This window comes from Bufo gargarizans, chromosome 1, assembly GCF_014858855.1.
Source record: "Bufo gargarizans isolate SCDJY-AF-19 chromosome 1, ASM1485885v1, whole genome shotgun sequence".
Taxonomy (NCBI): domain Eukaryota; kingdom Metazoa; phylum Chordata; class Amphibia; order Anura; family Bufonidae; genus Bufo; species Bufo gargarizans.
Genome location: NC_058080.1, coordinates 3,411,192 through 3,437,340, shown reverse-complemented (window position 1 = coordinate 3,437,340; position 26,149 = coordinate 3,411,192). Strand labels below are relative to the sequence as shown.

The following is a 26,149-nucleotide window of genomic DNA, read 5'->3' as shown; positions in this document are numbered from 1 at the left end:
CCCTGTATAGCAGCATGCAGCATGGCACAGGCAGTGTACAGACTCTAGCCAACTACAAGGAGGGGGAGGGATGATTTTTGCAGCTAATTTTGAGTCCAATCTTCTCTGTTACCAGGAACAATTATAGAGACAAGTTGGATGGTTGCAATTTATCACTTAGGTCGCATTGGCCTAGGAATGTTCTGGGTAATGTGTGTTTACCTTACAGCAGTGTCTTCAAATGCTGGATGCAGCTGTTCTGTCTTTTCAAGGATTCACTTGAGGCTGACTTTTGCAGTTCTCCTCTTTGGAGAATCCTACTTAGGAACAGGAGCTCAGTAGTGTTTTTCCTTTCTCTTCTGTAGCTCAACAGGAACTCCCCCTCCTGACAGTAAGCAGGACCAGCCCACTCATACCAAGAGGGGAGGAACAGGGTGGTTAGCCCTGTTCCTTACCAACCTGTTATCATCCATAATCTTCCAGGAACATAGTGCCATAGCATACAAAATTCTACAACAATATACAATGAAGAACAGAAGTATTTGAACACCCTGCAATTTTGCAAGTTCTCCCACTTAGAAATCATGGAGGGGTCTGACATTCACAATGTAGGTGCATTCCCACTCTGAGAGACATCACATTTATGTTATGGTTTTTAAAGAATTTATTTGTCTTGCACTGCTGAACATAAGTATTTGAACACCTGAGAAAATCAGTATTAATATTTAGTACAGAAGCCTTTGTTTGCAATTACAGAGGTCAAACGTTTCCTGTAGTTCTGTCACTGTGGGGAGTGGGGAAAACCCCCGACCGTGCAATAGCTGAGGCTGCAACGCCAGATAGCAAGGAACAGGGAGCAGGTCACCTCCTAACGTAACCCTGAGCTCTCCCTAGACTCCTAGCGCATGAGCCGCCTCAGAAGGTAAGGGGGCTCATGCTCACCAACCTAGGACCCTGCTATCCCTGCTACGCCCTAGGCCTGATGACAGGACAGAGACTACCTGTGCATCCACGACACGGATGAAAAGGCATCTCCAGAGGCCCAGTAGCAGACAGGATGCAAGGCTATGGGTGAAGCAGTATGGCAGGTAAGTCCCACAGCAACATAACAATGCTATCAACACTTACCTGCCGCAGCCGAGATGGACGGAGGCTCCAGGCTGGGAAACCCACAGTCTTGCCTTCGCTTAACCCCTCTGGGAAAGCACGCCCCTTCCGGAGCCGTCACACACCACAATCAAACCTCCAAACAAAACCCACACCATAACAACATACATCAGGTGGGGGGAGGAATGACAAACACACCGGAGGAGACAACAGACACAGCAAAGGAAACAGATAAACCATAAACTAACACCAGACATAACGTTTATGACCACCAGGGTGGCCCTCACTGGCAGATGGTAAGTAACCAGGAGGATGTCTCCAGCAAGCATGGCTGAAGAACCCCCACTGACTACTGCTATTCACTTAGGCTTTATAGGGCCAAGTAGCCACACCCACAGAGAGACACACCCAGTGCACACATACACTAGGAAAGAAGTTAACCCTTCCAACACCAGGGAAGGGAAGACATCAACTTAAAGGGGAAGTGCACACAACACATATAACACCCCATGCACACCGATAAAAGGCACAGCTATAAAGAGAGGTTGCCAGGTGCAACCGCATGCCTATTGCAGCAAGCTGCCTAGCACCGCTCAGGCTGCTCTGCTGCCACATACACAATGTTGCCAGCGGCAACCACAGGTGAGGCAACATATTATAGCCCTCACCTGTAATTGACAACAACACCAAGACTGCAGGCAACTGCATGCGGTTACAGGAGTAACGACCATGACCAAGGGTCGTGACACTCCCACCCCTCAAAGCCCCCCCAACCAAAAAGGGAAGCTGATGGGGCCAAACAACAGGGAGGGGGGAGGGGCAATGCCTGATAACCACCAGTGTCTCCCTTCAGAACTGCCGCCAACAAACCTGGACCGACACAACGGTCCCAGGTCGTCAGCCACCAAAGCAGACTGGAAGAAAGAACAACTGGAGGCACTGCCAGACAGGTACCCGTATCCTCCTCCAGAACTGCCACCAACATACCTGGACCAACACCTAGGTCCCAGGCAGCCAGCCACCAGAGCAGTCTGGAGGAGGGACACTGGACACCGCGTCCAACTCAGGAAAACGTTCCTACTCCAGGTCGCTGCCAGCAGACATTTCCAGACCAGCACCGAGCAGGTATACCATGGAATACTGCCAGCAGACGACCAGAGCAAGGAACCCTGAGAGGGGCGAGGGGTCACCAACACGGACACGGTTAGCAAGGTGGCGGGGAATAAGCCACCAACCGCACCATTAACGGTGAACCCCATAACGCTCTCCCTCCGGAGAACGCGCATGTATGCCAAAAACGACTGGCAATACATGCTGCACCCTCTTTCGAAGGCGTACCAGGTGAGGAACCTTGGTGGTCATACTGTCACGGCTGCGAATGGGGAAAACCCTCAGCCGTGCGGTATCAGCAGATGGGTGGTCAGAGCATGGCCATGACAGGAATAAGGGAGAAGGTCATCTCCTACACATCCCTAATTCTGACCCTGTCTCCTATCCGTATGAGCCAACCCTGAAGGTAGGAGGGCTCATACTCCGGAACCTGATATTCCTGCTCGCCCTCAGGGTGGCCCTGGACTAGGAGCAGGGTAAGACGACCCGTTCCTCCTAGACACAGAGGAACAGGAGTCTCACTAGCCAAGCTACATAGAAAGGGGAACATAAACAGACATATGGCAATGACAGGTAAGTGAGACTAGTACCACACTTACCTGCCACAGACACACAACCTGGAACCCACGTGCAGGTGCTGCTATCCACAACCAACATATAAGGACACAGCACACAACAGACATCACACGGGAACCCAGTAAACCATATGCTGCAATAACAGATAAACCATAAACTAACACCAGACATAACGTTTATGACCACCAGGGTGGCCCTCACTGGCAGATGGTAAGTAACCAGGAGGATGTCTCCAGCAAGCATGGCTGAAGAACCCCCACTGACTACTGCTATTCACTGAGGCTTTATAGGGCCAAGTAGCCACACCCACAGAGAGACACACCCAGTGCACACACACACTAGGAAGGAAGTTAACCCTTCCAACACCAGGGAAGGGAAGACATCTACTTAAAGGGGAAGTGCACACAACACATATAACACCCCATGCACACCGATAAAAGGCACACCTATAAAGAGAGGTTGCCAGGTGCAACCGCATGCCTATTGCAGCAAGCTGCCTAGCACCGCTCAGGCTGTTCTGCTGCCACATACACAATGTTGCCAGTGGCAACCACAGGTGAGGCAACATATTATAGCCCCCACCTGTGATTGACAACAACACCAAGACCGCAGGCAACTGCATGCGGTTACAGGAGTCACGACCATGACCAAGGGTCGTGATAAGTTCTTGACCAGGGATTTTGGCCCACTCCTTCACACAGATCTCCATTAGATCTGTCAGGTTTCGGGGCTATTGCTGAGCAACACAGAGTTTCAGCTCCCTTCAAAGATGTTCTATTGGATTTAGGTCTGGAGACTGGCTATGCCACTCCTTGGTTATCCTGGCTGTCTGCTTCGGGTCGTTGTCATGTTGAAAGACCCAGCCATCTCACAATAAATGACCCCATTCATCCTCTCCTTAATACAGTGCAGTCGTCCTGTCCACTTCACAGAAAAGCACCCCCAAAGCATGATGTTACCACCCCAATGCTTCACAGTAGGGATGGTGTTCTTGGGATGCAACTCATCCTTCTTTTTCTTCCAAACACGACGAGTGAAGTTTGGACCAAAAAGTTCTACTTTGGTCTCATCTCACCAAATGACTTTCTCCCATGCCTCCTCTGGATCATCCAGATGGTCATTGACAAACTTCAGACAGGTCTGAACATGTGATGACTTGAGCAGGGGAACCTCCTGTGCAATGCATGATTTGAAACCATGACGGCGTAGTGTTCTACCGACAGTGACCTTTGAAACTGTGGTCCCAGCTCTCTTAATGTCATTGACCAGCTCCTCCCTTGTAGTTCTGGGCTGATTCTTCACCTTTCTTATCATCAGTGATACCCCACGAGGTAAGACCTTGCATGAAGCCCCGGTCCGAGGGAGACTGACAGTCGCCTTTAGCCTCTTCCATTTTCTAACAATTGCTCCAACAGTAGATCTATTTTCACCAAGCTCCTTGGCAATTGCCCCGTAGCCATTTTCAGCCTTGTGGAGGTCCACAATTTTGTCTCTGGTGTCTTTTGACAGCTCTATAGTCTTGCCCATGGTAGTAGTTGGCGTCTGACTGACTGTGGTGTGGACAGGTGTCGTTAAAGAGCTCAGACAGGTGCTACTAAGTTAGATTAATGAGTGCAGTAGAGGTAGACTTTTTAAAGGCACAGTAACAGGTCTTGGAGAGCCAGAATTCTTGATATTTCTCAGGTGTTCAAATACTTATGTTTAGCAGTGCAAGACAAATAAATTCTGTAAAAATCATACAATGTGATTTCCTGATTTTTTTTATTTCTAAGTGGGAGAACTTGCAAAATCGCAGGGTGTTCAAAGCTGATTGCTACCGGGTACACTGAGTAAAAAAGGTTGAAATCGCTACATGGCCTCTTTAAATTATTTGGGCTTTGTCAGCAATTCCCTGTGCATAGAGCAAAAGTGTTACCCCAAAGCAGATTTAATGTAAGATTTTTTTTTTTTATTAATTTTATGTCATATTGTTTATGTTATTTGTTATTATGTTATTTTTGGCATATTTTCCAAAACTTTGTTTTTTGCAAAGGCATCAGGAAGAACTTACACTGAAGCAAAAAATGGAACTGGAAGTTCTGAGACAAAGTCACCAAAAAGAAATGCAAGCCATGGTGTCCAAGTTCAGTAATGCCCAGTCTTTTCTTCAGGCGAAGGTTGTTGCATTGGAAGCTGAGTGAGTTTAATAGTCTCTAAAAGCCCTGTTGCTGCATTCTTTTCAAGTTTTGTGAGCCTGGCATGTATGTTACAAACATCAAATCCTGCAAAACAAAATGTAGGAAGGGGGCCTTGACCATATAATGTCTAGGAATTTCTGAAGGTGACGCTGCTTGCTGTCTCCCCTCAAACTATGTAGTCCAGCTCTATAGGGACCTCCAGGGTCAGGAGATAAACTTGCCTTTGCTCTAAGAGAACGTTAATAATGGGCAGTACATAAAGTAGACAGGGATGGCCCATTTTATGAAATATTATGTCTTTGTATCATTTTAAAACACGAGAAAATGAGTATTTTATTATATAAGGTGCATCCTAATAATTTTTATCTTGTTCCTCTATGTAGTATAATATGTTTATAGTTAGACTGAAGGTGAGATTCTGATCACAAGCTGACTCCATTTTTGTAAAACACAGACTCAAAGATATAGAAAATAAGGGAAAGAAGCTTCCCCGTCCAGAGGATCTGCATCTGATAAACTGCTTGCAGGATAAACTGACTGATAAGGATCAGATTATTAAGCATTTACTGGTAAGAAGACTTTTTTTTCCAAGATGTCAGGTGTTTATTCGAAGCCTTAACAGTGGGGCTCCCAATCTAATTCCTTATCTCAGATTCACACAAGGCCAGTTCATCTTTAGGAATGATTTTGGAGTATGAGAAAGGGGAAACTGGAGTACCCAGAGGAAACCCAGGCAAGCATACAGACCCCGTGCAGAAGTTGTCCCTGGTTGCTTTCAAACCCAAGACCTCAAGACAATGTTAACCACTGAGCCACTATGCTGCCTTAATTATAGGCATGCATTTGGGAATTCTGTAATAAATATATGTATTTTATATTCTTTTTCAGAAGCTCATCATGAATATATAGCAGGGCCAGGGCGAGGTATTTCGGCACCCTAGGCGGAGCAGGCAAATTGTGCCCCCCCTCCGCACATCAATTAAAAGTTACATTACTTCTAATAAACATATTAAAGGGCTTCTGTCACCCCACTAAACCTTTTTTTTTGTTTACTTATAATCCCTACACTGCGATTTATGCCTACATAATCTAATTAATCATTTTGGTCCAGTAGATTTTGTTTAAAACATGCTTTTAAAATATGCAAATTACCTTGCTACCAGCAAGTAGGGCGGCTACTTGCTGGTAGCAGCCGCATCCTCCGATCCTAAAGACGCACCCTCCGCATTGTGATTGACAGGGCCAGGGAACGGAATCGTTCTCTGCTGGCCCTGCCTGTTCGCATTCAAAATCTGGCTCCTGCGCCGCGGCCATACCTGTCTTCAATCAGCGCAGGCGCACTGAGAGGCGGCCGCTCGCTCGGCCGCTCCATCCTCAATGCGCCTGTGCCGATTACGTCACATCTACACTCGGCCGCGGCCGTACCTGTCTTCAATCGGCGCAGGCACACTGAGAGGCGGCCGCTCGCTCGGCCATTCCATCCTCAATGCGCCTGCGCCAATGACGTCACATCTACACCCAGCGCAGGCGCATTGAGGATGGAGCGGCCGAGCGAGCGGCCGCCTCTCAGTGCACCTGCGCCGATTGAAGACAGGTACGGCCGCGGCGCAGGCGCCAGATTTTGAATGCAAACAGGCAGGGCCAGCAGAGAACGATCCCGTTCCCTGGCCCTGTCAATCACAAGGCGGAGGATCGGAGGATGCGTCTTTAGGATCGGAGGATGCGGCTGCTACCAGCAAGTAGCCGCCCTACTTGCTGGTAGCAAGGTAATTTGCATATTTTAAAAGCATGTTTTAAACAAAATCTACTGGACCAAAATGATTAATTAGATTATGTAGGCATAAATCGCAGTATAGGGATTATTAGTAAGCAAAAAAAATAAAAAAAAGGTTTAGTGGGCTGACAGAAGCCCTTTAAAACACATTTAATAGAAAAAAGAAGCAGCGAAGGGCAGATTCACTGATTTACAGGTGATGTCCCATTTGGTCCAGCCCTTTACAAGCAGGAGTCTTTGGTCAGGGGTGTACAGCTCCCTCTGCCACATAAGAGTAGGAAGACACCAGTGTTACTATATGGTAGATGTGGGACTATTACAGATTTTGCAAATTAGCCCCCAGATTTATACAGACCACAGATAAGCCCCCATTTTTATACAGGCCACAGTCAGTCTGCTGCTACTCCCAATACTGTACCCATGGTGCTCCCAAAAACAGTATACTGTCAGAAATAATAGTGCCATACAAGATCCCCCATAGTAATAGTGCTCCCAGACTGTTTATCACTGCCCCCAATAGTGATAATAGTCCCCAAGAGTTCCCCGATTATCAATGCCCTCCATAATGTGACCAATATTAATAATGCCTCTACAGTACCCCCAGTAGTAATAATGCCACCAGTGCCCCCAATATTTATATTGCCCCTACTGCAGTGCCTCCTGTAGCTCTAATGCCCCCTTGCAGTTATAACTCCCCTGTAGTGCTCCCTGTATTATAATGCCACCTGTATATATATATCTATTGCTGCCCCTGATAGTTTCAGTATATATAATGCTCCTCAGCCCCATCCCCTGTAGTTAGTGCCACTATATATATATATATATATATATATATATATATAATGTCCCCCATAGTGGCAGTATATACAGTACAGACCAAAAGTTTGGACACACCTTCTCATTCAAACAGTTTTCTTTATTTTCATGACTATGAAAATTGTAGATTCACACTAAAGGCATCAAAACTATGAATTAACACATGTGGAATTATATACATAACAAAAAAAGTGTAAAACAACTGAAAATATGTCATATTCTAGGTTCTTCAAAGTAGCTACCTTTTGCTTTGATTGCTTGTTTGCACACTCTTGGCATTCTCTTGATGAGCTTCAAGAGGTAGTCACCTGAAATAGTCTTCTTACAGTCTTGAAGGAGTTCCCAGAGATGCTTAGCACTTGTTGGCCCTTTTGCCTTCACTCTGCGGTCCAGCTCACCCCAAACCCTTTTGATTGGGTTCAGGTCCGGTGACTGTGGAGGCTAGGTCATCTGGCGCAGCACCCCATCACTCTCCTACATGGTCAAATAGCCCTTACACAGCCTGGAGGTGCATTTGGGGTCATTGTCCTGTTAAAAAATAAATGATGGTCCAACTAAACGCAAACCGGATGGAATAGCATGCTGCTGCAAGATGCTGTGGTAGCCATGCTGATGCCTTCAATTTTGAATAAATCCCCAACAGTGTCACCAGCAAAGCACTCCCACACCATCACACCTGCTCCTCCAAGCTTCACGGTAGGAACCGAGCATGTAGAGTCCATCAGTTCACCTTTTCTGCGTCGCACAAAGACACGGTGGTTGGAACCAAAGATCTCAAATTTGGACTCATCAGACCAAAGCACAGATTTCCACTGGTCTAATGTCCATTGCTTGTGTTCTTTAGCCCAAACAAGTCTCTTCTCTTCTGATATTCTTCCATGAAGACCTGATTCACACAGTCTCCTCTTAACAGTTGTTCTAGAGATGTGTCTGCTGCTAGAACTCTGTGTAGCATTGACCTGGTTTCTAATCTGAGCTGCTGTTAACCTGTGATTTCTGAGGCTGGTGACTCGGATGAACTTATCCTCCGCAGCAGAGGTGACTCTTGGTCTTCCTTTCCTGGGGCGGTCCGCATGTGAGTCAGTTTCTTTGTAGCGCTTGATGGTTTTTGTGACTGTACTTGGGGACACTTTCAAAGTTTTCCCAATTTTTTGGACTGACTGACCTTCATTTCTTAAAGTAATGATGGCCACTTGTTTTTCTTTACTTAGCTGCTTTTTTCTTGCCACAATACAAATTCTAACAGTCTATTCAGTAGGACTATCAGCTGTGTATCCTCCTGACCTCTCCACAACGCAACTGATGGTCCCAACCCCATTTATAAGGCAAGACATCCCACTTATTAAACCTGACAGGGCACACCTGTGAAGTGAAAACCATTTCAGGTGACTACCTCTTGAAGCTCACCAAGAGAATGCTAAGAGTGTGCAAAGCAGTAATCAAAGCAAAAGGTGGCTACTTTGAAGAACCTAGAATATGACATATTTTCAGTTGTTTCACACTTTTTTTTATTGTATATAATTCCACATGTGTTAATTCATAGTTTTGATGCCTTCAGTGTGAATCTACAATTTTTATAGTCATGAAAATAAAGAAAACTCTTTGAATGAGAAGGTGTGTCCAAACTTTTGGTCTGTACTGTATATAATGTCCTCTCATAGTACCAGTATATAATGCTCCTCCACCCCCTATAGTGCCAGTATATAATTCTCCCCCTTCCCTGTACAGCCAGTATAAAACGTCCCCCTTGTAGAGCCAGTATACAATGCTTCCCCTCGCACAGTTGGTATATAATGTTTTCCGCAGTGCCAGTATATAATGTTCCCCCCAGTGTCAGTAGATAATGCTCCCCCCCAGTGGCAGTACCTTGGTGCCCCCAGTGCCAGTATATAATGCCCCCACTGCTAGTGCCATTGCCAGCTCCCCCTCTGCCATCTGCGCTGCAGACCACAGACCTCTTCTGATCTGTGTCCTGTGTTGCCGCATCCGTGGCCTGTGTTGCCGCGTCCCAGCACAGGAGGTCGATATGACATTCCTGCTCCTGTGCCGGGTCTCGCTCAATGACGTTATCACGTGAGACCCGGTGCAGGAGTTTGTGGTGATGTCATTGCGGTCCCTTGCGCCACTTTACAGCCTGAAGCTTATAAGATTGAAGGGCTGTAGATGTTGCCCTAATAGCACCCCCTCTTATGGGTGGCGAGGTGGCGTATATAGTATATGCAGCCTAATTTTAAACTCCTAATGTAATAGAAAAAGAAGATGGTCGCTTGTCCCCAGGATGTTAGCTTTGTTTTAATATTGTCTTCATATCCTTAAGGTCCTAAAAATCGTTTGGGCAGCAGATTGTCCTGCATAAACAGGGATCTGCTACCAAGAAAAAAAAATATATATAAATATATATATATATATATATATATATATATTAAACTGTATAAAGGAACATACAACAGAGGTGAGTGTGGCATGTAAGATCAAGCAATTATCATGAACATTTGGTTTGTTCCCCATAATTGCCTGAATCATCAGTCCATATAAAAGAGCCATTATTCAGACTGGGTAAAAATTTTGCAATCTACTTTAGCTTTTACAGATTTTCTCTAACTAAAATGGTATGTGGTGATAAGATTTCACCCTGGATGAAATCTATCCTCCTGCATATTACTGTGATTAAGTGTTCTTGCACGGCAAGACCACTTACTGTTATCTCACATATATATTCTTATAGCCAAATTTACCACCATAACTCCTCCCACAGTTTTTACACTACATAGACAGTAATATATCAAAACGTGTGGATTGTTCCCGATTGGTGTGCTATTACTTTGTGGAACGTTTCACTGAATGGTTCACAAAATATCAGCGTTTTTGTGTCGAAATTGGACCTATAGGAATGAATGGCGGAATGTTCAAAACTGGGTGGGAGCTGATAAAAGCTAGAGTGTGAGCTGAAAAATCAGGACATTATTTCTAAACTGCCACCACGCCCTCATTTTCAAGCCCACCTACACAAATCTTATATCGAAACGTTCAGCTATCTCTGCTGCCACAATATAAAGCTCTTCGTTGTAGGATTTATCATTTTTAAACTACAACTGTTTGAAGATGGCAACCGCCAGTGAAGTGAGCAAGTTGGAGCAGTTTGTTTTTAACCGCTCTTCTCTGCCTTTGCTGTAGAGTGAGTTGCAATAGGAAGCAGCCAGCAGAGTGACAAAAGCTAGAGTGTGAGCTAAAAAATCAGGACATGATTTCTAAACTGCCACCACTCCCTCATATTCAAGCCCACCTACACAAATCGGCTGCTAATGTTTTTATAAATGTATGTTTTAATGTAACTGTGGAGCACATTGGGCAACAACATTGCAATTAAATGTCCTAGATAAATAAATAAAAGATGAAATGCATTTCTCACTCTATCAAGCTTGCCATGTGCACTTTTTAAATTTGATCAATCAATTGGTTAGTATTATGTTTACTATCTTTACTCACTCCATAGACTCCACACAGTTACTCTGCCCACTCTATAAATTTACTCTGCCCAGTCCAACCTTTCCACAGTTACTCCAGCCACTCCAACAGTTTCTCAAGCCACTCCACCCAGTTACTCTGCCCACTCCTGTTGTAGACTACTGGTGGAGGCAAGAACACTTCACACAATTTCCCCAGAAATTGGAGCTTTTCTAGTTCTACTATAAAATTAGATCAATGTGGAAGGATTTCTGTGTCCTTGTAGATCATAGATTAAAAAACAGCATACAATGGAAATCAGCTGCTTCTAAGGCCACCAGGATATTGTCATGCATTAAACGAGGGATGGAATCGCGGGAAAGGGATGTAATATTACCACTTTACAAAGCGTTGGTGCGGCCTCATCTGGAATATGCAGTTCAGTTCTTGGCACCAGTCCATAGAAAGGATGCTCTGCAGCTGAAGAGAGTACGAAGGAGAGCAACTAAACTGATAATGGACATGGAGGGTCTTAGTTATGAGGAAAGATTTAAAGAATTTAATTTATTATTTAGTCTTGAGAAGAGACGTCTAAGTGGGGATATGATTAACCTATACAAATATATAAATGGACCACACAAAAAATATGGTGAAAAGCTGTTCCATGTAAAATGCCCTCAAAAGACAAGGGGGCACTGCCTCCAACTGGAGAAGAAAAAGTTCCGTCTTCAGAAGCATCAAAGCTTCTTTACTGTGAATCTGTGGAATAAAATTACTCAGGGCGTAGTCACAGCAGGAACTGTGGACAATTTTAAAAAGGGTTTAGATCAATTCTTAAAAAGAAATTACATTAATGCTTATGAAAATGTGTAGAAACGAGATCTCCTCCACAGGAAGACCTTCTTTGTAGCTGTTCTTCTCCTCCCTTCACTTCTCACCAACTCAGACTTTTCTAGAGGGTATACAAAAGTAGACAACCCTTTCGAAAGGATTGTCACACTCTTTTCTAATTGTTGACTGTTCAAATAAAAATCTATGGGCACTTCAGATGTACACTCTGCATGTAGTGCTTGAATGTGACACGAACAGATGTCAGGGTACATTTTTTTTTAAATTACGGTTTTCATTGTTAACAAATTATTTTCATTAATTTCATAGTTTTTTCCACATTAATATTTCCTTAATATTTTTGTTTTATGGTGGAGTTTTAATTAACAGGGTCACAAATTCAAATTTTTATGCTTATAATTGGTGCAAAGAAAAAGTAGAGCAGTTGTTCATGGAAACCAATCAGATTCCAGCTCCTATTAAAGTGAGAGAAGGTATCTAATTGGTTGTCATGGTAACTACTCCACTTTTTTCAAGGCAATTATAATAGAACTTTTCCATTGTCTGTTAATACATTTCTCGGGCAGAAAGAAAATATTCAGAAGGTTTATTGTCTTACAGGAAATACAAAACTTTAATGATGATATGATGCCAATTACTCAAGAAACTCATAGGAGTCAATCCTTCTCCTGCAACCCAAATGCTGGAAGCCTAACACCCACACTAAAGGTAACACTCCACCAAAACGTTAAAATGTCCGTATGTTTGTAAATTAGAAGTAACAATGATATGTACTTAAATTCATTTTGTTATTTAGTTTCAGAAGTCTTGACATTTTTCTATTCTTGTTTGTGCCCAAGTCAAGCTAATACTGGTTGAATCCCTTCATAAGGTTTATGAGACCCCCTGTCGACTCTATATAATGGGCAGATTGGCCTCAGCAGAATGCGTCCGGCCACTGTTAGCGCATCGCACACCCCGCCACTGATCAGCTTCGGACGGCTGATCAGCGAGTTTGAATCATTCTTTTTTTTAATTTTTCACATTTGTTGGGTTTTTTTTATTTAGTTTTTTTTCTCTGTTAGTTTAAGGGATAAGTACGCGAACACCTGAGCCCCCACACACACGCACACTAAATAAAGATTTCCACACATGCACACACACACACACTCCCCTATGGCCCGCCTGATGTTCTCGGCCAAGGAGGCATACACCCAGCTTGCCTCCGAGTCCAAGAGCCCCAGTGAGAATGAGGATGACCCCACTTTTCTTTTGTCATCCGCGTCCTCGGGAACCTCAGGGCCTGAATCGTCCCTGGCCAACACTTTCCAGATGTGGTCCCCTATACTGGAGAGAAGGGACGGACCCAAAAAAGGTGCAGAGTGTGTCACAGGAGGGGAATACAAAAGGACACCACCACTCAGTGTGACACGTTCCCCGAACATCCGGGCCTCTGCATTATTGGTTGCTTCAGGGAGTATAACACTTCCATGGAGTACTAAATTTATAATCCCCTTCCCCAATTTTAATTCCATTTAGCCACTTACAATCGAAAAAAAACTATGGTTCTCAGACTTAAGACACTAAAACAAAAACATTTTTTTTTCAATTTTTCAATATTATTTTGCAAAACTAAAATAAATAAAAAAAAGTAGACATATTAGGTATCACTGCGTCCGTAAGAATCTGCTCTATAAAAATACTCTATGACCTAGCCCCTCAGATGAAAGATAAAATAAAAACGGCGATCAAAAAGTCATATTCCCCCAAAATAGTGCCAATAAAACCGTCCTCTCATCCCGCAAAAAATGAGCCCCTACCTGAGATAATCGGCTAAAAACTGAAAAAAAACTTACTCTTAGACTGTGGAGATACTAAAATGTTTTTTTTGGTTTATAAAAGTACAATATAATGTAAAACCTAAATAAATTTTAAAAAAAGTAGACATATTAGGTATCTCTGTGTCCGTAGGAATCTAATCTATAAAAATATCCCATTACCTAACCCCTCAGATGAACACGGTCAAAAAAATAACATTGCATCACAAAAAGTGTAATAGCAAGCAATCAAAAAGTCATATGCCCCCCAAAATAGTGCCAATAAAACTGTCCTCTCATCCCGCAAAAAATGAGCCCCTGCCTAAGATAATCTGCTAAAGACTAAAAAAAATCTGGCTCTTAGACTATGTAGATACTAAAATTTTTATTTTTTTTTGTTTATAAAAGGATAATATAGTGTAAAACCTAATTACACTCAGATGAACACGGTCAAAAAAATAAAATAAAAACGGTGCCAAAACAGCAATTTTTGGGCAAATTTTCCATTTTAATCCGTTTCTTCCAGTACCAAAGCAAGGGTTAACAGCCAAACAAAACTTAATATTTATTACCCTGCTTCTGCGGTGTTTCTGCAAACTACAGAATCAGGCCAATAAATATTGAGTTTTCTTTGGCTGTTAACCCTTGCTTTGTTACTGGAAAAAATGGATTAAAATGGAAAATTTGCCCAAAAATTTTAATTCTTAAATTTCATCTCCATTTGCCCATAATTCTTGTGGAACACCTAAATGGTTAACAAAGTTTCTAAAATCAGTTTTGAATACCTTGAGGGGGTGTAGTTTCTTAGATGGGGTCACTTTTATGGAGTTTCTACTCTAGGGGTGCATCAGGGGGGCTTCAAATGGGACATGGTGTAAAGAAACCAGTCCAGCAAAATCTGCCTTCCAAAAACCACACGGCGCTCCTTTCCCTCTACGCCCTACCGTGTGCCCGTACAGTAGTTTACAGCCACATATGGGGTGTTTCTGTAAACTACAGAATCAGGGCCATAAATAATGAGTTTTGCTTGGCTGTTAACTCTTGCTTTGTTACTGGATAAAATGGATTAAAATTAAAAATTTGACAAAAAAATTAAATTCGGAAATTTTATCTCCATTTGCCATTAACTCTTGTGGAACAGCTAAAGGGTTAACAATGTTTGTAAAATCAGTTTTGAATACCTTGAGGGGTGTAGTTTCTAGAATGGGGTAATTTTTGGGTGGTTTATATTGTGTAAGCCTCACAAAGTGACTTCGGACCAGAATTGATCCTTAAAGGGAACCTGTCACCGGGATTTTGTGTATAGAGCTGAGGACATGGGTTGCTAGATGGTCGCTAGCACATCCGCAATGCCCAGTCCCCATAGCTCTGTGTGCTTTTATTGTCACTACCAGAGCTTTGAGACGTTCTCATAGCTCTGTTTCCACACCCCTGTGATGATGTCACTACTAGAGCTAGGAGGAGTTCTCTTCCCTGTTTCTCCGCCTCTGTGATGAGGTCTTTACTTTTGGTTTCCTTCCTCCCAGCTGTTCCTCCTGTGTTTGATTTCGCTGCCTTTAAATCACCCCTCCTCCTTTGTAGAGGTGCGGATTATACTCTTCATTTTGAGCTGTATCTCTCGCTTGAGTGTCTTCACCTGTGTTACTTCTCTTCACTGGATCTGTGTCCTGCTGATGCGAGTACTTCGGATTTCGTCTGCTGACTTCGGATCTGTTTGCACTGCGGCTGCAGCACCTCAGTTAAGTGTACAGACATTGTGTTTATCTGTTCTTTGCTGACTGGATCCGAGGCGACCCCGGTTCCGTCCATATACTGAGCAGGGCACCGGTGGCCGTGCCCCTTCCACTATTGTAGGGGTTTCAGTGGTCTTCAGCCTTAGGTATGCGGGCATGTCTCGATCTACCATTCGGATCCGGACATGCGCATAGCAGCTTAGGGAGAGCTTTTAGGGTCTGGCAGGGGTCACCCTTATTCCTCCCTAGAGTGGGTCCGTCAGTTGTTATTCTCTGTGTACACTCTTGTTGCTCATTTACAGCTGTGACATTTATTGTGTAAAAAAAAAAGGTTTGATACATATGCAAATTAACCAGAGATGAGTCCTGTCCCTGAGATGAGTCAGGGACAGGACTCATCTGAGGTTAATTTGCATATGCATAAAATCTTATTTTTTCCACAATAAAAGCACACAGAACTATGGGGACTAGGTATTGCGGATGTGCTAGCGGCCTTCTAGCAACCCATGTCCTCAGGTCTATACACAAAATCCCGGTGACAGGTTCCCTTTTAAAAAGTGGGTTTTTGAACATTTCTGAAAAATTTAAAAATTTGCTTCTAGACTTCTAAGCCTTGTTACGTCCCAAAAAAATAAAATGTCATTCCTAAAATGATCCTAACAAGAAGTAGACATGTATGGGGAATGTAAAGTAATAACTATTTTTGGAGGTATTACTATGTATTATAGAAATAGAGAAATTGAAACTTGGAAATTTGCTAATTTTGAAATATTTTGGGTAAATTTGGTATTTTTTTTATAAATAAAAATGATATATTTTTTTTTACTCCATTTTACCAGTGTCATGAAGTACAATATGTGACGAAAAAACTATCTCAGAATGGCCTGGATAAGTAAAAGTGTTTTAAAGTTATTCACACATAAAGCGACACTGTCAGATTTGCAAAAAAATGGCCTAGTCCTTAAGGTGAAAATGAGCCCGGTCCTTAAGGGGTTAATCTCTGTTACTACCTGATTCTATGTTGTTTTATCAGTTCACTTCTTCTTCTTACTGTTTTCTCTATTGATTCTTTACTCTCAGTATTAACTTTTGGAATTATTCTCTTAAAGGTGATACTACCGTACTTTTTTTTTTTTTCATTTTATTAGTATGGTACCTTAGTGCAGCAGGTTTCTGTGGTGTAGTGGCTATCACGTTCGCTTCACACGCGAAAGGTTCCAGGATTGAAACCGGGCAGAAACATGTAGTATGGTATCTTACTATGTATAAATGTCACTGACAATCTACCGTACTTGTGTATTTGCGTTATTACATTAATTAATTTACTGATACAAAGTGTATATTCATTTACCATGCTGAATAGATGTTCTTTTAAAAAATGATCATGAATGTACCTGTCAAAGTGTCCTGTTTTGCAGAAAAAGAAAATTGGTGAGACACCAACCCGTGTTATCAGCGTTCCTAATTTAGCAGCTTATGAAAAAAGCTTCAGTAATAATGCTACCACCAAAAATACAGTCAATCCAATGAGAAATTCCCCTAGTTTGGACCACAAGCCTGGTTACCCTTTCAGACCACCGGCACAGCTCCTAGATATCATACGTCCTAACAGGTAATGAATGACATGAGCCTAGAATCTATTTTTATATTTGCTTTAAACAGTTTCTCCAGTTTATTTTTTTTATTTTTCTAAATTTTTACTCCAGCCTGCTGTACCTGTTGGAAAATCTATACTCACCTGCTCCTAACTGCTTGATTCCAGAAACCTGGCTCTTGTCATTGGTCTTTAGATCCCTGTCCTGTCAACTTCTGGATGGATAGGATCACATGTGCTGCTGCAAACAGTGAATGGTTTAGTGGTAACTTTCCCCAAGCAGCAGGTCACTGCTGGGTCATGTGGCACTTGGGGACATGTTACTGCTGATGTCAATTGTTGGCTGCAGCAGTACAGGTAACCGACCCCATCAATCTGGAACTTGACAAACAGGGACTAGAAGACCAGTGGAGAGAGGCAGTAAGCTGTAACTGAGCAGTGGTGAGTAGGTGAGTATAGCTTTTTCTACAGGTACAGTAGGCTGGGATGAAAAAATAAATAAATAAAATAAAATAAAAAGCTGGACAATCTTTTTGAAACATAGTATTTGTTTTGTCCATTAGAAATTAGATTGTGATGCATATGGAATGCACTTATCATCCCACATCACATATACACCAAGATTTTTCACCTCAACTCACCATACCATACCGTACCATACCATATCATACAACATTCTGAAATAAAAGATGTAGGTACCCACCCATATGATATTAACACAATTAATTCTGTGCTATATGGAGTTCTCTAGAGACCACTGTGTCTCCTTTGCTTTGCTGGTCACTGGGTGTCCCAAGCACTGGAAGCTCACTGGTCACCTATTTATGGCCTATACTAAGAATGGGGCACCTATATATTCCCAGAAAATATTTCTAAGCTCAGATGAGTGGCTGAAAGTAGTAAAAAAATGTACCACTAAATGTGAGAGGCATATAGCAAAATAGGTACTGTACCACCCAGATACAGTGGGATGTGAAAGTTTGGGCAACCTTGTTAATCGTCATGATTTTCCTGCATAAATCGTTGGTTGTTACGATAAAAAATGTCAGTTAAATATATCATATAGGCGACACACACAGTGATATTTGAGAAGTGAAATGAAGTTTATTGGATTTACAGAAAGTGTGCTATAATTGTTTAAACAAAATTAGGCAGGTGCATAAATTTGGGCACCACAAAAAAGAAATGAAATAAATATTTAGTAGATCCTCCTTTTGCAGAAATTACAGCCTCTAAACGCTTCCTGTCGGTTCCAATGAGAATATGCACAAAGAAAAGTCCAGCTCACCCAATTATTCCACCACCTGCGTGCACGGAAAAGGCCGGCAAGCCCGTATATTCTTGATATGAAAGCACAATGAAATTCCAGCACTCACGATTTTGGTAGCTAAAATCTTCGTCTTTTATTCAGGCAGTAGACATATAAACAGGACATCCACCCACAAGTGCAGCAACCTTGACGCGTTTCGAACAGTAGTTCTTAGTCGTAACAATGAGCAGTGTCTCCTCTGGCACCTTTATACCAGTCTGTACCAAAATGTAATTGCTTTTTTCCTCCACCTGAGGGGTGGGGGAGTGTAGGAGGCAGGGAACATTTTAACCTCTTGTTTTCCAGGTGAGGCACTGCTCATATGTTTCACAATAGAAAATTCATGCATCCATACAAAGTCACTGATTATTACAAAAATTTGTGTTGAAAAATAACCATTGAATAAAAACAGTGAACATATTAAAATTGTCAAAGAATGTCAAAGAATGTCAATTGTCAGGATAGCATCAGAACACCATATTGGTTATATATAGCCAACTTATTTGTATGGATCCACATATATTAGTGCTGTGTTGCTAATTCTGCATGAATTTTCTATTGTGAAACTGTTTATATGTTTATATGTCTACTGCCTGAATAAAAGACGAAGATTTTAGCTACCAAAATCGTGAGTGCTGGAATTTCATTGTGCTTTCATATCAAGGTTCCAATGAGAGTCTGGATTCTGGTTGAAGGTATTTTGGACCATTCCTCTTTACAAAACATCTTTAGTTCATTCAGGTTTGATGGCTTCCGAGCATGGACAGCTCTCTTTGCGTCACACCACAGATTTTCAATTATATTCAGATCTGGGGACTGAGATGGCCATTCCAGAACGTTGTACTTGTTCCTCTGCATAAATGCCTTAGTGGATTTTGAGCAGTGTTTAGGGTCGTTGTCTTGTTGAAAGATCCAGCCCCGGCGCAGCTTCAGCTTTGTCACTGATTTCTGGACATTGGTCTCCAGAATCTGCTGATACTGAGTGGAATCCATGCGTCCCTCAACTTTGACAAGATTCCCAGTCCCTGCACTGGCCACACAGCCCCACAGCATGATGGAACCACCACCATATTTTACTGTAGGTAGCAGGTGTTTTTCCTCCATGCATAACGCCCCTTGTTATGGCCAAATAACTCAATTTTAGTTTCATCAGTCCACAGCACCTTATTCCAAAATTAAGATGGCTTGTCCAAATGTGCTTTAGCCCACCTCAAGCGGCACTTTTTGTACTGTGGGCGGAGAAAAGGCTTCCTCTGCATCACTCGCATACAGCCTCTCCTTGTGTAAAGTGAGCCGAATGGTTGAACGATGCACAGTGACTCCATCTGCAGCAAGATGATGTTGTAGGTCTTTGGTGCTGGTCTGTGGGTTGACTCTGACCATTCTCACCATTCATCGCTTCTGTCTATCCGAGATTTTTCTTGGTCTGCCCCTTTGAGCCTTAACTTAAACTGAGCCTGTGGTCTTCCATTTCCTCAATATGTTCCTAACTGTGGATACAGACAGCTGAAATCTCTGAGACAGCTTTCTGTATCCTTCCCCTAAACCATGATGATGAACAATCTTTGTCTTCAGGTCATTTGAGAGTTGTTTTGAGACCCCCATGTTGCTACTCTTCAGAGAAAATTAAAAGAGGAGGGAAACTTACAATTGACCCCCTTAAATACTCTTTCTCATAATTGGATTCACCTGTGTATGTAGGTCAGGGGTCACTGAGCTTACCAAGCCAATTTGAGTTCCAATAATTAGTTCTAAAGGGTTTGGAATCAATAAAATGACAACAGTGCCCAAATTTATGCACCTGCCTAATTATGTTTAAACAATTATAGCACACTTTCTGTAAATCCAATAAACTTTATTTCACTTCTCAAATATCACTGTGTGTGTCTCCTATATGATATATTTAACTGACATTTTTTATCGTAACAACCAACGATTTATACAGGAAAATCATGACGATTAACAAGGTTGCCCAAACCTTCGCATCCCACTGTAGGTACACTTGGTGGGTCTGCCATAGTAAATTCCATTCCAGGAAGATACAGGTCAATGTGTATCACATAATTGTATTTATTCAGTTTTCTTTTGAAAAAGTTTTTCTGCATTCTAGAGTGTAACATCTATAGAACATTTGTTAGTGTATGTCGCTTTCTAAATCTGTACTCGTATAGCCTCTCCGCATCTGTTTAGTTGATTTCAGCTGACTATGCACTGCAGGTGACTGTTCTTTTGCCATCGGCTGTTCCAGTCTGACCTTCGCATACACATGCACCCTCGACTTGGCCCAGTCTGTATTCTTAATAGGTTGACATGGATGATTCGCCTCGGCGGTGTCTTATCTCTTTTGAGAACAAAAGTACTGCCAGATGAGGTACAGACTGCCGGAGTTCACTGTATCCAGCATAGCCGGATACCACCATGCACCGCCGGATCCCCATTCACTGTAAAGGGATCCGGTGCTTTCCAGAATATATGATGGCTTTTAGTCAGACAAAAAATGCTGTGTGTAGTATTCATTGTCCGTAATGTATTCAGGATACAGTGAATTCTGGAAGTCTGTTCCTTCACCGGACCAGACTGCCAGAATTTATAGTGCATATGTGATTGCTGCCTAAGGGTTCATACACACAACCGCGCCTTGTTTAGTAGTCTGCAAATTGCGCATCCACAAACCACAGATGCCGGCCATGTGTGTTCCGCAATCTGTGGAACGAAATGGGCGGCCCATGATAGAAATGCCTATTCTTGTCTGCAAAATGGTCAAGAATAGGACATATAGAGATTTGCAAGCCTGTGAGTGTCAGGCCCACACAGACTGTATTGTGGCCACAGGCTAGTGGCTAGGCCTCCACTCATACCGTTACAGGGTGTCACTCACTCAAATACCTTGCAGATAAAAAAAATTATATTTAATATTTTTCTGTGATATAATCACATTTGCAAGCCAGGTAGATATAACCAATCAATTCTAAAAAGACAGGTACATATAACCGATCCACTAAGAATATATTAAACAATACAATTCAAATCCTATATCCAATAGAAAAAACACACATATGAGTGTTGAATGCCGCTGAATGTCCTCAGTGAATATACTTTGTGTCCATCTCTGAATATACAAAGTGACGCTACATATGGATAATTTCTCCTATCCAGTTATTGATTTTTGTAAACAGTATCCAGTCTCTGTGATATCAACAAGATGTAATTTATGATTCATTCAGTTTAGTTCAATAGCTGGAAGGTATTATCAGCAAATAGCTGGGTGCAATTCATCAATTCCTCCGTCTTTTTAGTTTAGTCTATTGCCTCTTAGGTTTTTACCAGCTATGTGGGCTTACCTTTGCCTGGTTCTCTCGCTGGGACTAGTAAGTCGACTCGTCCTCCGTACTGAAAGCCGGCGTCCCGGCTATGGAGTCCGTCGCGTCCCACGTGTGTCCCACAGCTGCTTCCTAACAGCTGACGTAGTATGGGAGTTGCGTACTTGTAACTTCAGGCGCAGGTAAATGACGTATTTGAGGTCTTTTCTGAAGTAGAGAAAATCCTGATTTTTCTTCTTTATAGTGCACTTTTATCCATGGAGAGCAGGGTATTTTTCAAGTATTCACCACTGGTGAATGTACCTGTCTTTTTAGAATTGATTGGTTATATCTACCTGTCTTTTTAGGATTGATATATTATAGAGGTTACATCACTTTGGCGAAGGTTGCCCATACAATATATTCTCCCCCCACTGGTGAATACTTGAAAAATACCCCGCTCTCCATGGATAAAAGTGCACTATAAAGAAGAAAAATCAGGATTTTCTCTACTTCAGAAAAGACCTCAAATACGTCATTTACCTGCGCCTGAAGTTACAAGTACGCAACTCCCATACTACGTCAGCTGTTAGGAAGCAGCTGTGGGACACACGTGGGACGCGACGGACTCCATAGCCGGGACGCCGGCTTTCAGTACGGAGGACGAGTCGACTTACTAGTCCCAGCGAGAGAACCAGGCAAAGGTAAGCCCACATAGTTGGTAAAAACCTAAGAGGCAATAGACTAAACTAAAAAGACGGAGGAATTGATGAATTGCACCCAGCTATTTGCTGATAATACCTTCCAGCTATTGAACTAAACTGAATGAATCATAAATTACATCTTGTTGATATCACAGAGACTGGATACTGTTTACAAAAATCAATAACTGGATAGGAGAAATTATCCATATGTAGCGTCACTTTGTATATTCAGAGATGGACGCAAAGTATATTCACTGAGGACATTCAGCAGCATTCAACACTCATATGTGTGTTTTTTCTATTGGATATAGGATTTGAATTGTATTGTTTAATATATTCTTAGTGGATCGGTTATATGTACCTGTCTTTTTAGAATTGATTGGTTATATCTACCTGTCTTTTTAGAATTGATTGGTTATATCTACCTGTCTTTTTAGGATTGATATATAATAGAGGTTACATCACTTTGGCGAAGGTTGCCCATACAATATATTCTCCCCCCTCTCGATTGTATTGGGGAAGACCTTAGTGAGGATTCTTGGATCGGCGACCTCTGTCCAAAGAGTATCAATTTTTATGTTATTTTATTGTCTTGGATCAACTCCATTTTTTAATATATGTTATAATAAATTTGTCCTATATTTCCGTATATGAGTGCCCATCCATGTAACCCTTACACTACCTGATCGATACAACATTATACCTGATCGTATACACACACTGGATGTTTTAAACCACGTTGTTCAAAAAAAAATTGGATTGTTAGGTGATTTATGCCCTTTATAGATTAAAATCCAACTCTGCATCAACTATGTAATTTTCCATGGGAGTTTTGCCATGGATCCCCCTCCGGCATGCCACAGTCCAGGTGTTAGTCCCCTTGAAATAACTTTTCCATTACTACTGTGGCTAGAAAGAGTCCCTGTGGGTTTTAAAATTCGCCTGCCTATTTAAGTCAATGGCGGTTCGCCTGCCTATTGAAGTCAAGTGTTGGTGTGGCACCATGGATGATCTTGTCTGATGCATCAGGTATTGGAGGGTGGAAATCCTGGCTGATCCACGTCCGATTCATCTTGACAAAGGTCAGTCTCTCCACATTTTGGGTGGACAGATGAGTTCTTCTTGGGGTAACTAAACACCCGCTCAGATGCCACACTACTGACACTAGGAGGGTGAAGAAAGCTGCTCATCAGTGACTTTAGACTCAAGTTGCTGCTGAAGGAGCTGGAACTGCTTCTAACCCCCCCCCCCCGCTACAGCAGCCTTGACAGAGGAACGTGAGCGCAGAGGGCCCCCCAGTCAGACCTGCAAGAGGATGGGCGATGGCGCAGATAGGCTGCGGCCAACTGACTACATAGAATGTCTCTATAGTAGTTCAGTTTTTCCTCCCTCTCAGCAGGTGTAAAAAAGGCCCCCATTTTGGACCGGTAGCGAGGGTCCAACAAGGTGAAGAGCCAGAAGTCATCTCTGCTGAATGCTGATAATTCGGTTGTCACTACCCAAGCAAGTGAGCATGTATTGGGCCATTTGTACAAGTGACTTTGAGGGGCTCCCTGCCTACATCTTCTTTGCATACTGCCACGGTGTGTCTGGGTCCTCTTCCGCCTCTTCCGTGGCCCTTTGGCCTCCTCAAAGGGCCTGAGCAAACGGCAGGTGTCACGCATGAGCTGCCACTGGCTGACATCGAAGTTACACAGGGGGGAGTACTCATGTCCGCTTGGATCATCAAGAAATCGTTTATGGCCTTTCTCTGTTCGTATAGTCGGTCCAACATATGGAGGGTGGAAACGTCGCATATCAGCCTATGTTGGGGGATGCCGCTCTGCCGCTGCAGCTCAAGGAGGGTGTGCTTTGCAGTGTACGACTGGCTGAAATGTATGTAAAGTTTCCTGGCCATTTTGAGGATGTCTTGCAGATGGGTGGAAGACTTCAGGAACTGTATGGCAACCAGATTGAACACATGTGCCATGCAGGGCGCATGGCACAGCCCTCCTTGACGCAGCGCAGTCACCATGTTCTACCCGTTGTCGGTCACAATGGTTCCTATTTTAGGTTGTTGCAGAGAAAGCCAGAATTCGATTTCTTGATGAAGGACACGGAGCAGTTCCTCCCCTGTATGACTCGAAAACGAGGTGCAGAACAGCGTGACACCATCGTGCCTTGCACATGTGGTATGCTGGAGGGGAACTGTTAATTGTCCCTGGAGTGGGGGCTGAGGACACGTTGGAGGATGAGCAGGCAGAGGCGGACATTGTCGCAGGACCAACGGCGTGAGAACATGGAGGCAGAAGCGGCGTCACCTGGCCAAGTTGCTGGTGTGACTGTGCAGGAACCACATTCATCCAGTGGGCCATAGAGAACATGTATTGTCCCTGACCGTAGTTACTAGTATTGAGCGCAAATATTCGAAAAGCAAATTTTTATCGCAAATATCGGCACTTCGAGAATTCGCGAATATTTTGAATATAGTGCTATATATTTGTAATGAATATTTGTTTTTTGTTTTTTTTGTTTTTTAACACGTACACATCAGGTGATCATTCTTCCCTTCTTCTAGCTTGTGGGACAATGAGAAGGCTTTGTCACAGCTTAGCAACATCCCTAGCAACCAATAGAAAAGTTGCCTACCCCCTACTATATAAGGACCTCCCCTAGCAGCTATTTTCCAAAGTTTATTGCAGTTATGAAAGAGACAGCAGTGTCATTGCTGTGCTCTGTGCTTTGTTGTATTACATTAGACAGTTAACTTATATATATATAATTCAGATAGTTAAGGGGAGATAATCAGTGTAGGTTAGATTGATCTATAGTGTAGCTGATAGGTTCTGCTGTCCATACATACATGCTACAGACATAGTGCTGTGATTTCACCAGTTGCAGGTATTGCGAAAAAATATGCGCATCATTAATTGACGAAGATTCACAAGTTCAAATATATTGGAGCACTCTATCTGCATATAAAAGCTATTCTAATGTTCTGCCATGCCAACCATTTTCTCCAGTCTCAGGAAATTTTATGCCAGCTTGAAAAATTTTGCATAAGTGACCCACAACGTTTTTTTGCTTGCATTACGCGAATAATACATTTTACAAAAACCGATTTTTGCAAACAAGAATATCATCTCGAATTCATGAATTCGCGAATATATGACAAATATTCAGCTAAATATTTGCAAAATATCACGAATTTGAATATTGCCCCTGCCGCTCATCACTAGTAGCCACAGTTCCACACGTTGGCGCTGCCATGCATTTTGTCAGACATAGGCATGCTCAAGGACTGGCCCACCTTTTGTTCTACATATGTGTGCAGGGCTGGTACTGCCTTTGTCGAATATCTTCTATATAAAAAGAATCTTCATATAAAAGAGAGGATACATTTTTTTTAAATAAAAATTATATGAGCCTTCAGGCGGACATAATCGCCTCTAAGTTCTTTTATCGAGTATCTTAATTTGATTTGTGCAAGCAGCGAAAAAAAGGGACAATTATCTATGCAAAAATATATATGTAATTTATTATACACAATACAAACCAAGAATATAAAATCAATACGATTGCAAAGACAAACCATGAAGCTGTAAAATAATACCCAAAATATGCCACACGGTGGTGGTAACACACCACTATCTCACCAGCACAGTACAACTTAAATTTACCTATTATAGAATACAAATGCTATACTTTTAACAAACAGACCAATGATTTATATACCAGGAGAAACTTAGGATCTTCTGTTTACCAAACAGGCTATAACAATAAAACACGGATTAATATAAATGTTATCCCTTGACTCTGTTTCCCTATGACCAATCAAAAATATATGATATTAATGTGATAAAAAACTTTCCAAGAGTTTAGTCCTCTTTTCAAATAATGTCA

General features: G+C 42.4%; 1 protein-coding gene across 5 annotated transcripts in view; it reads left to right on the top strand.

Moving 5' to 3' along the window:
• FAM184B (family with sequence similarity 184 member B) overlaps nt 1-26,149 on the top strand; it is a 132,206-nt gene that overhangs the window by 87,689 nt on the left and 18,368 nt on the right. For 4 of the 5 annotated variants that reach the window (XM_044294158.1, XM_044294150.1, XM_044294142.1 and 1 more), the window contains 4 exons: nt 4,805-4,948; nt 5,404-5,518; nt 12,433-12,540; nt 16,780-16,973. In XM_044294158.1, the coding sequence (XP_044150093.1) occupies nt 4,805-4,948; nt 5,404-5,518; nt 12,433-12,540; nt 16,780-16,973 (561 nt within the window). Of the gene's footprint in view, nt 1-4,804; nt 4,949-5,403; nt 5,519-12,432; nt 12,541-16,200; nt 16,974-26,149 lie in introns of those variants that run through there. The other variant, XM_044294175.1, reaches the window with a different exon arrangement.